Raw genomic sequence first — 11,247 nt, 5'->3', positions numbered from 1 at the left:
CCCTGGGCCGGGACCCCCTAAAGGCTGAGGGACCCCTGGGGGTCCCGGAGGGGTCACAAGGGGTCGGGGGGGGACACGGATCGCGGGGGGGTCGCCCCGCAGCGGCCGCCGGGTGAGGGCGGGGCTAAGGGGGCGTGGCCACGAGGGGGCGGTGTCTCTGTGGGGCAGGGCTGTGCAGGGGGCACGCCCCCCCGTGGGCGGGGTTTGTGGGGTGTGGAGATGGGCTTCCGCCGGGGGTGTGTCCGTGGGGGCGTGTCTTATGGGGATTCCCGGGGGCGGGGCCTGAGGGGGGAACCCGGGGGTGGAGCCTGAGGGGGATCCTGGGGGTGGACGGAAGGCGGGGCTTGGAGGGCCTCCCCCGGGGGCGGGGCACTGTCTGGCACCGCCCCCAGGTCCGGCCCCGCCCCCAGGCGCTCCCTCGAGGAGCTGCAGGAGGCCGCGCAGCAGGCGCGGGTACCCGGGACCCCCCCAGACCCCTCTGGGCACCCCAGGGCTGGTCCAGGACCCCTAAACCCCTCTGAGACACCCCTAGACCCCTCTGAGACCCCCCCCGATCCTCCTGGGACCCCCCAAACCTCTCTGGAAGATCCCTTATTCCCCCTGGGACCCCCTCAAACCCCTCTGGGATACCCCCAGAACCCCCAAACCCCTCTGGGCACCCCAAGGCTGGTTCAGAACCCCCTGAACCCCTCTGCGACACCCCCGATCATTCTGGGACCCCCAAACCTCTCTGGGACCTCCCCGAGCCCCCAAACCCCTCTGGGAGCACCTCCGAGTTCTCTAAGCCCCCCTGCCCCGGACACCCCCCAGAACAAGTAACCACCCCGGGACCCCCAACCCCACCTCTGGGCCCCACTCCCAACCCCATCCTGGGGCTTCCCTGGAACCTGACCCCCCTGGGCCCCCCGCGACCCCCACGGGACCCCCGGGACCCGAGGGGGCCCCCCCCATCTCCTGCTCTGTTTCCTCAGCCGGAGCCCTGCAGGTCCATCCAAGGCACCCTGGAGGAGCCCCTGCTCGGCTCCGGTTTGGGGGGGGCCGGGAGGGGGGTCGGGCTGCGCTGGGGTGGGCCGGGGGGTGCTGTGTCCCCCATCCTCACAGCTGCCCCCCTCGGGGCTGTCCCCCGGCCTCGTCTTCGACCTCCTGGGGTAGCACTGGTGAGGGGGGCGGTGGGGGAGCAACGGATCCCCCCCCCAAACCATGAGTTTGTGGGGACTGCGGACCCCCGGGGGGGGCGGAGATATCCATGGGGGGCCCCACATCCCCCCCTTCTTCGGGCGGGGGGCAATAAATTCCCTCTCGGTTCCCCCCCACCCCCCTCCGTGGGTTCTTCCACGTCGTGGAGGGAAACTGAGGCACCGGGGGGGTGGGTGTGTCCACGGGGGCTGCGGCTCCTTTAATTGAGGGGGGGGGCGGTGTCCTCGGGGGCGCGGCGGCGGCGCCGCCGGCGGAGCCTGTGGGCGGGGCGAGAGCGGGGGTGGGCGGGGCTGCGCCGCGCAAACCACGCCCACCACCCGCTGACCACGCCCGCAGCGGCTCAGCTTTGTAAAAGGCCACGCAAGCCACGCCCTAAGGGGGGCGGGCTACGGGAGGCCCAGCCCTAAAATAGGCGTGGCTTTGTGCAGGCCCCGCCTACAGACTCACCACGTGGCGGCGGCCACGGCGGCCCCGAGAACGGCGGCGGCGGCGGCAGCGGCGGCGGCGGCGACGGGGGGGGGGACACGGGCGGGGCCGGGGGCGGCGGGGCCGGGGCTGCCAGTGCGGCCGCGTCCGGGGGGTCACTGCGGGGGGGCGAAGGGGGAGCCGGTCACCGGGGTCCCCCCCGTGGGTGTCGGGGATGAGGGGGGTGCCCGGGGTCCCCCCGGGGGTTGCCCCAGGGGATTTGGGGAGGGGGGGGTGGGTTTCCCGGCGTCCCCACCCGTGACGTTGAAGCGCAGCTCGGAGCCGAGCCGCCCCTTGGGGTTCCGCATCTCGCAGCGGTACCGCCCCGCCGCCGCCGCCACCGCCTCCTTCTGCATCAGGACCGGGTCGGGGCCGCTCGCCAGCAGCTGCTCCCCGGGCGGGGCCTCCTGCGGGGGGGTGTGGGTGGAGGGGGTCCCTCCCGCGTGGCCGTGGGTGGGGCGACCCCCGGACCCCCTCCCCGTACCCGGTAGAAGCGGTAGGTCTTGGTGCCGTGGGCCGCCCGGTGCCAGGCGAGGCTGCAGTCCAGGAGCAGGTCCTCCCCCTCCTCCACCCGCAGCTGCCGCTCTGGGGGGGCGGGATGGGACACCCCCCCAAGGTGCACCCCTCCCCCAGGATGCACCCCCCTGCCCCCCAGGCTGAACCCCTCCCAGGGGACCCCAAGCTTCTTCCCTCCCCGGGATGCCCCCAGCTTGCACACCCCCTCCCCAAGGCCTCCCCTAAATTATACCCCCAGGACCCCCCACACTGCATCTGCCCTCTGGGACCTCCCAAATGTCGTCTGCCCCCCCCGGACCCCAAACTCCTTCTCCCGAGGCCGCTCCCCGGGACCCCCCAAATGGCACCCCTGGGATCCCCCAAACTTCATCTGCCCCCCCCATGACGCCTAAACTCCATCCCTGCCCCCCCCGGGCCCCACAAATTGCATCTCCATCCCGGCCCCCCTCACCCCCTCCCCCGTGGACTGCCCCCAAACCTGCCCTGGCCCCCTCAAGCTGCCCCCTGGGCCCCCCAGCCCCACTCACCCCCACAGTACACCCCCGATTGCAGGCAAAGAGGCTGACGTTGCAGGAGATGCACTCGATCCACACCACCTCCATCCGCCCTGGGGGAGGGTCACGGGGGGTGTCACTGGGGCAGGACCCCCCAACTACTCCCCACCCCCCACCCCCACCTACGACAGTTATTGCGGCAGAACACTGCAAGAAGAGGGAGAAAAGGGGGTGAGGGGGGGACCCTGAGGGCCGGGGGGGTCTCTGGGGGGGCCCCCAGGGTCGGGAGGGCTTGGAGGGGGGGTCCTGGGTCCCACCTTGGCTCTGGAAGCGCCTCATGAGCCGCTCGAAGTCGTCCTTCACCTCCTGCATGGCCCAGAGCAGCTCGTTGAAGAGCTGCTCATCTGGGGGTGGGGTGGAATCTGTCAGTTTGAGGGGTGCCCCGCACCCCTACCCCGCCAGGACCCCACCGTTAGGTTCCAGAGTTAACACCTTTCAAACCCCACAGGCCCCCCACCATTAGGTTCCAGAGTTAACAACCCTCTCTGAGCAGGCACCTGCAGGGTTCGCTGTGCCCCAGGGGGGGCTGTGTGCGGATTGGGGGGGGGGTCCCCCCATCCCACAGTCGGGGACCCCCCACGTTGGGGTTTGGGGTCACCTTGGAGGTTTTGCTCCATGACGCGGGCGATGGTCCGGCGGAAGTGGGTGGAGGCCTCCTCCAGTGTCGCCTCGTCTGGGGGGTAGGGGGGTTGGGGGGGGGGCATGGGGCTGAACCCTCCTCCATCGCACCCCCGTGGGGTGGAGGGGGGTCCTGGGAGTAGGTTTGGGGGTGGGGGGTGTCCGTGACAGGCGTCATCGTGGGTTCGGGTGGGATTTGGGGCAGGACTGGGGGGTCGGGGGGTTTGGGGAGGGACAGGGGGTTGGGGCCGGGTCACGGGGACGGGGGTGGGGGCAGGGGTTTTGGGGGGCATGGGGGGTCTCGGAGCGCCCCTGACTGATGACGCCAAGGAAGGTGTCGGGGGGTGGGGTGGGGAGGGATGGGGGTCACGGGGCCGGGGGAGGGGTTCGGGGGGGGGTCTCGGGTCACCCCCTGACCGATGACGCCCATGAAGGTGCGGGGGGGCTGGGGCAGCCGTCCCAGCCCCAGCACCCCCCGCAGCAGGAGGGTGCCCACTCGGGCCCGCAGCGCCGGCTGCCGCGGCAGCGCCCGCATCAGGAAGGGCCCCAGCAGCCCCCCCAGCGCCGCCGCCGCCCGCGGGGAGCAGAGGAGGCAGCCGGCCCCCCCCGGGACCCCCGGGCCCCCCAGCCCCCACAGCGCCCAGAGCAGCCACCGCATCCCGGGACGCCGCCGAACCGGCTGCCGGGGAAACGCGGGCCACGCCCTCTCCCCGCGGGCCACGCCCACAGATGGCGGGAGGCCACGCCCCTCCCACAGGCCACGCCCCCGGAACGCAGACTGTCCCGCCCCTCTCCAACAGGCTCACCGAATGTAGAAGGGCACGCCCCCACTCGCAGGCCACGCCCACAGAGGCAGACGCCACGCCCCCTCCCACGGGCCACGCCCACAGAAACGCAGACTGTCCCGCCCCTCTCCAACAGGCGCGCCGAATGTAGAAAGCCACTCCCCCACTCGCAGGCCACGCCCACCTATGGCGGAATGCCACGCCCCCTCCCCTTGGCCACGCCCCAGGACACAGCCATCTCTCGTCTCCATGGTAACACGGACGGTTCGAGGCCTGGGGGTCTCTATGGGAACGGGGTGGGCGGGGCGTCTCCATGGTGATGGGCCGGGCGGTGTTACACCCCCACCCCCCACCCCCCCGCTGTCTCCACGGTAACGGGGCGGGGCTGGTGGTCTCCATGGTAACGGCTTGGTCCCTGAGGGGACCCAGGCGTCCGGGCCCTCCCTTGGCCCCTCCCGCGCACCGAGGGGCGGGGCAGCCGCGGGGGCGGAGCGACCCAAACCGGAAGCGCCACGCCCCCCGGCCTGTCCCCGTCCACTCCGCTCCCCCGCCCGGCGGCGCAGCAGCGACCCCGCGGCCAATCAGAGCGCAGGACCGGTAAGACCCCGCCCCCAGGGGACACCCCTCCCCCCCCAGGGGACCCAGGCGTCCGGGGGCGCTCGCCCCGCCCCCCCCGTCCTGTCCCTTTAAGGGGCGGTCGGAAGCTGAACGTCCTGGCCACCGTCCCGTCTTCTGATTGGCTGAGCCGCCGAAGGGGCGTGACCTCTGCGATGCCACCTCTCGGCTTCTGATTGGATTCCCGGGGAATGTGGCACCGCCTCAGCGGTTCTCTGATTGGACAGTGGTGGGCGGGGGAGGGGCTTATTCACTGAGTGACGGTGGGATCCGCCCCTCTGCTCTGATTGGCTGGAGCAGCCTCGGAGTAGTAATTTGTGATTGGCTGGAAGAGGCGGGGCTTTGGAGGGCCACCACCTGTCATTGGTCAGCCGCTCTGGGAGAACCTGATTGGCTGCCACGGGGGGAGGGGGCAGTTGGGGGCGGTGTCGAGAGGCGGCTGCTGATTGGCTGCGTGGGCGGCAGAGCGGGTGGGTGGGGTTGCCTGCGTGGGCGTGGCCCTCCCGCGACCCGCGTGCACTTCACACGCGTGCGCACCACGTCCTCCGGGCCGCGTCACGTGATCCCGGCGCGCACGGGGAGAGGCCGCCGGTGGGCGTCACGTGACCCACGCCGGCGGCTCCCGCGCGCGCGCGCGCCTCGCCCCACCCTTCCGCCCCTGCACGCGGGGGCGGCTGACACGCGCGGGCGTCCCACGGCCCCGCCCCCTCGGTGACACGCGCGTGTGCCCCCCCCCCCCCCAGGTGCGGGTCGCGGTCACGCGTGGCCATGGCCGGGCGCCGCCTGGGCCGCCTGGCCCCCGGCAGCTCCATCCTCTTCCTCTGCGACATGCAGGAGCGCTTCCGCCACTCCGTCGCCTTCTTCCCCCAGGTCGTCGCTGTCGCCGCCCGCGTCCTCCAGGTACCCGTGGGACCCCCGTGTCCCCGCCCCACAGAGCCCCAGGTACCCGTGGGACCCCCGTGTCCCTGCCCCACGGAGTCCTCTGACCTGTGGGGCCCCCGTGTCCCCGCCCCACAGAGCCCCAGGACCCGTGGGACCCCCGTGTCCCCACCCCACGGACCCCCAGTATCCGTCGGACCCCCTGTTTCCACCCCACGGACCCCCAGGACCCATGGACCCCCCTGTCCCCGCCCCACAGAGTCCTAGGACCCATGGGACCCCCATGTCCTCACCCCATGGAGCCCTCTGACCTGTGGGACCCCTGTGTCCCCACCCCACAGAGCCCCCTGATGCATGGGACCCCCATGTCCGAGCCCCATGGAGCCCCCTGATCCATGGGACCCCGTGTCCCCACCCCACGGACCCCCAGGAGCTATGGGACCCCTGTGTTCCCGCCCCACAGAGCCCTGCGACCTCTAGGACCCCTGTGTCCCCGCCCCATGGACCCCCAGGACCCACGGGACCCCGTGTCCCCACCTCACAGAGCCTCCTGACCTGTGGGACCCCCGTGTCCCTGCCCCACAGACCCCCAGGATCCGTGGGACCCCTGTTTCTACCCCACAGAGCCCTCTGACCCGCGGGACCCCATGTCCCCACCCCACAGAGCCCCCAACCCCTGGGACCCCCTGCCCAGGCCCATGGGTCCCCTGGGACCCCCATCTCCCAGCCCCACTGACCCTCTAGGACCCCGACATCTGGTCCCCATTGACCCCCAAAACCCACAGGACCACCATGTCTGGGCCCCACTGACCCCCACCCCTGGGACCCCCTGTCTGCCCCCTGGGACCCCGGTCCCATTGACCCCCCAGTTCCTGGGGACCCCAAATCCAGGCCCCACTGATGCTCTGGGACCCCACTGACCCCCAGGGACCCACGCGTCCGGGCCTCACTGACCCCAGAGTCCCCGGGACCCCCATATCTGGGCCCCACTGACCCCCAAACCCGGGACCCCCACAGACCCCCAGGGACCCACGCGTCCGGGCCCCACGGATGCTCCAGGACCCTGGCATCTGGGCCCCACTGACCCCCCAAACCCGGGACCCCCAGCACCCTCCCTCCCACCCCCCCATCTCCCCCCCTCCCCTCCGCTAACGGGGTGCTGTCGACAGGGGTGCCGGGAGCTGGGGGTGCCGGTGGTGGTGACGGAGCAGCACCCACGGGTGCTGGGTCCCACGGTGCCTGAGCTGGGAGCCCACGACCTCCCCAAGCACCCCAAAACCTGCTTCAGCATGGTGGTCCCGGCCGTGGAGGCCGAGCTGCGGGCGCGCCCCCACCTCGCCGCCGCCCTCCTCTGCGGCATCGAGACCCAGGCCTGCATCCTGGTGAGGGGACCCCGGCGTCCGGGGGGCACCCGGGTGTCCGGGGGTTGGGGGACCCAGGGGCGTTGGGGGGACCCAGGCGTCTGGGGGACCCTGGTGTCTGGGGACCTGGGGGACCCAGGGAGGTTGGGGGGACCCAGGCGTCTGGGGGGACCCTGGTGTCTGGGGACCTGGGGGACCCAGGGGGTTGGGGGGACCCAGGCGTCCGGGGACTTGGGGGGACCCAAGGGTTTGGGAGGGACCGAAGCATCCGGGGGTTGGGGGGACACAGGTATCTGGGAGGGCCCAAGCATCTGTGGGGCCCGGACGCGTGGGTCCCTGGGGGTCTGTGGGGTCCCGGGTTTGGGGGTCAGTGGGGCCCAGATATGGGGGTCCTGGGGACTTTGGGGTCAGTGGGGCCCGGATGCGTGGGTCCCTGGGGTCTGTGGGGCCTGGACATGGGGGAACTGGGGGGTCAGTGGGACCCAGACGTGGGGGTCCTAGGTTTGGGGTGTCAGTGGGGCCCGGATGCCTGGGTCCCTGGGGGTCAGTGGGGTCCAGGCACTGGGGTCCCAGAGCATCAGTGGGGCCCAGATTTGGGGGTCCCAGGAACTGGGGGATCAATGGGACCGGGGTCCCAGGGGGCTGGGGGGACCCAGACACCTGGGGGATGGGGGGTCCTGGCATCCCGGAGCCCCCCTAGGGAGGGTTGACCCTCACTTTTTGGGGGTGGACCCATGGGGGGCCGATGCCCCAGGTCAGTGGATGGGGGAGGGGCCGTCCTGGATGCCTGGGTCCTGCAATGGGGGGGTGAAATGTGGGTGCTCCCCCCCCCTCCCCCCCAGCAAACGGCGCTGGATCTGCTGGAGAGGGGCCTGGACGTGCACGTGGTGGTGGACGCCTGCTCCTCCCGCAGGTGGGGGCCTGGGGGGGCTTGGGGGTCTGAGGGGGCACCTGAGGGAGGGATGGGGGTTAAGGGGGCGGGGGGGATTGGGGGAGCAATGGGGTGGGGGGCAAGGGGGGATGCTGGGGGGGGTCCCAGGGGGCAACTGGGAGGGGGAACTGGGGGTCTTTGGGGGACGGGGGGGGCTGCGGGGGGTGTGACCCGGCCCCCTTGGGGTGCCCCCCCCAGCCAGGTGGACCGGCTGGTGGCGCTGGGGCGGCTGCAGCAGAGCGGGGCCTTCCTCACCACCAGCGAGAGCCTCCTCCTCCTCCTGCTGCGGGACGCTGCCCACCCCTGCTTCCGCCAGGTACCCCGGCCACGCCCCTTTCCCGCCTAGCCACGCCCCCTCCCCACACAGGACACGCCCCCCCATGGAAGCACAGTCTCAGCTCCCTGGCGCCGGCGGCCACGCCCATTCGGTGGAGCCGCTCAAGCCCCGCCCAGTAATCGGGTTGGCCCCGCCTACCTCCTAGACTGTCCGAAGCCCCGCCCACCAGGCGCGCTGGCTCCGCCCACACTGTAGACCCCCCTCAAGGCCCGCCCACTGAGTGAGATGACTCCGCCCATTCTGTAGCGCATCCCAAGCCCCGCCCACCTGGCGAACTGGCCCCGCCCACTAGGCGAGCCCCCACTGCTTCCTCTTAGCCCCGCCCCTTCCCCAGGTAGCCCCGCCCCTTCCCTCGTTAAGGGGCAGAGGGGTTCGTTACTGGCTCGTTACTGGTTCGTTACTGGTTTGTTTAGGAGCCAGTCGCTGGCCTCGTTAGCCCTGGGGCGGCAGGCTGGTTAGCTGGTTAACTGGTTAGCTGGTTAGCTGGTTAACCCCGTTAACCTGCGTTAACCCCGTTAGCGGTTTGGCTGCGGGTGGGTCGGGGCTCGTTAGCGGTTGGTCACCGCTCGGTCGGGCGCTCGTTAGCGGGTGCGTTGGGGGCTGGTTAGCGGCTGGTTGGGGGCTGGTTAGCAGGTTGGTTAGTGGCTGGTTAGCAGGTTCGTTAGAGGTTGGTTGGGGGTTCGTTAGTGGCTGGTTAGCGGGTTCGTTAGGGCTTTGTTAGAGGCTGGTTAGGGGATGTTTAGGGTTCATTAGGGCTTCGTTAGGGGTTGGTTAACAGATTTGTTAGGGGTTGTTAGCAGCTGGTTAGCAGGTTTGTTAGGGGTTGGTTAGGGGCTGGTTAGCGGGTTGGGTGGGGTTCATAGGGGTTCGTTAGCAGGTTCGTTAGGGGTGGGTTAGTGGGTTGGTTGGGGTTCATTGGGGTTGGTTAGCAGGCTCATTAGGGGCTGGTTAGCGGGTTGGGTCGGGTTTGTTAGGGGCTGGTTAGCGGTTGGGTGGGGTTGGTTAGGGGCTGGTTAGGGGTTGGTGGGGTTCCTTAGGGGCTGGTTAGGGGCTGGTTAGCAGTTGGGTGGGGTTGGTTAGGGGCTGGTTAGCGGTTGGGTGGGGTTGGTTAGGGGCTGGTTAGGGGCTGGTTAGCGGTTGGGTGGGGTTGGTTAGGGGCTGGTTAGGGGGTTGGTGGGGTTCGTTAGAGGCTGGTTAGGGGCTGGTTAGCGGTTGGGTGGGGTTGGTTAGGGGCTGGTTAGCGGTTGGGTGGGGTTGGTTAGGGGCTGGTTAGGGGGTTGGTGGGGTTCGTTAGAGGCTGGTTAGGGGCTGGTTAGCAGTTGGGTGGGGTTGGTTAGGGGCTGGTTAGCGGTTGGGTGGGGTTCGTTAGGGCTCGTTAGCGCCGCTGTCGTTGCAGGTGCTGCCGCTGATCAAGGAGCCGGCGCCCGACAGCGGGCTGCTGCCCCTGCTGGGGGGGCTGGGCCCGCCGGGGGGGCTCTGAGCGACCCCCCCAAAACACCCCCAACCGGGGGCACAAACGCTCCCCCCCCCGAGAGCCCGGCTGAGTGTTTGGGGGGTCCGTGGCCATTGGGGGGTCTTGGGGAGGAGGGACCCCGGGGGATTCCGGGGGATGACATGGGGGGGGGTGTCACGGGGGGTCCCTGCGGAGGGGGAGTCGGGGGGTCCCGGAGGGTGGGGGTCCTGGAGCAGAGGGTCCCTTGGGGGTCCCCAAAGGGGGACCCTGGGGGTCCCTGTGGACGGGGAGTCTGGGGGGTTCGGGAGGGGCGGGACCCGGAGGGGTCCCTAGGGGGGGACACCCCTGGGGGTCCCTGGGAGGGGGGTGTCCCCCATTGATCCCACCCGCGCTGCACCAGACCCTGGGGGGCACCGTGGGACCCCTGCCTTGAGCCCCGCCCCCCACTGATTGACATCTGCGTCGCCCAATGGCGCCGCCCCCGCGGGTCCTTTTCTTAATGAAACCTGGGGGGGGAAGGGGCACAAGCCACGCCCCCACGCCCCCATTGGCTGAGCTCAGCCAATCCGCGGCCGCCCCCGCCATCTCCCCCGCCCCTCCCCGACACCCCCACCCCCCCCCCCGGGAGCTGCCGCTGGATCCCGCCGGGGGCTGCGTCCTGCGGGGCTCCGCGCCGGCACCGGGACCCCCGGACCCCCCGGGCACCGGGACCCCCCGGCACCGGGACCCCCAGAACCCCCGGACACCCCGCCCCCCGGGCATCGGGACCCCCGGGATCCCCGGGACACCCCCCCCCCCCCCCGTACCGGGACCCCCCCCGGTTTCGGCTCCGGTAAGTGGCGGCGGCGCGGAGGGGGGGGGGGAGGGGGGTGTCCATGTCCCCCCCCCCCCATCCCGGCGGGGCGGTTGCCATGGGGATGGGGGGGGGATGGGGAGCGTGTGACACCGACGGTGAGTGTGTGACAGCGCGTGTGTGACACGGAGCATGACACGGAGCGTGACATCGCGTGTGCGACACCGAGACGGCGTGTGTGACACGGAGCGTGACACGGAGCGTGACATCGCGTGTGCGAGAGTGACACCGACCCGGCGCGTGTGACACGGAGCGTGCGACACCGACAGCGGGTGGGTGACACCGGGTGTGACACTGAGCCTGGGTGGGTGACGCCGACCCCGGGAGCGTGACAGCGGGTGTGTGAGAGCGAGCGTGTGACAGGGACAGCGACGCGGCGTGCGTGACGGGGAGTGAGTGTGTGACACCGACGGTGGGTGGGTGGCGGCGGGTGTGACACCGGTGCTGGGAGTGTGACACCGACACTGTGTGTGTGACGGTGAGTGTGTGACGGTGAGTGTGACAGTGACACCGAGTGTGTGACACCGACACTGTGTGTGTGATGGTGAGTGTGTGACGGCGAGTGTGACAGTGACACCGAGTGTGTGACACCGACACTGTGTGTGTGACGGCAAGTGTGACAGTGACACCGAGTGTGACACCGAGTGTGACACCGACACTGTGTGTGTGATGGTGAGTGTGTG

The 11,247-nt window shown here is 71.0% G+C and overlaps 1 protein-coding gene across 4 annotated transcripts; it reads left to right on the top strand.

Annotated features, from left to right (window-relative positions):
• Positions 1-4,310: 4,310 nt before the first annotated feature.
• Positions 4,311-9,774, top strand: ISOC2 (isochorismatase domain containing 2). Of its 4 annotated transcripts, none has more exons than XM_072847794.1 (6): positions 4,311-4,387; positions 5,494-5,692; positions 6,799-7,011; positions 7,833-7,903; positions 8,120-8,237; positions 9,655-9,774. In XM_072847794.1, exons 2-6 carry the CDS (start codon positions 5,519-5,521, stop codon positions 9,736-9,738), a joined length of 660 nt encoding a protein of 219 aa, XP_072703895.1. In that variant the 5' UTR covers positions 4,311-4,387; positions 5,494-5,518; the 3' UTR covers positions 9,739-9,774. The 4 variants fall into 4 exon arrangements, with proteins under 4 accessions (XP_072703895.1, XP_072703894.1, XP_072703897.1 ...); XM_072847793.1 differs by lacking the exon at positions 4,311-4,387 and adding an exon at positions 4,626-4,732; XM_072847796.1 differs by lacking the exon at positions 4,311-4,387 and having other exon boundaries at positions 5,261-5,692; positions 8,124-8,237.
• The last annotated feature ends 1,473 nt before the right edge of the window (positions 9,775-11,247 follow it).

This window comes from Ciconia boyciana, chromosome 28 (assembly GCF_034638445.1).
Source record: "Ciconia boyciana chromosome 28, ASM3463844v1, whole genome shotgun sequence".
Classification (NCBI taxonomy): Eukaryota; Metazoa; Chordata; class Aves; order Ciconiiformes; family Ciconiidae; genus Ciconia; species Ciconia boyciana.
The sequence above is the reverse complement of the archived record's forward strand: the minus strand, read 5'-3'. Positions and strand labels throughout refer to the sequence as shown.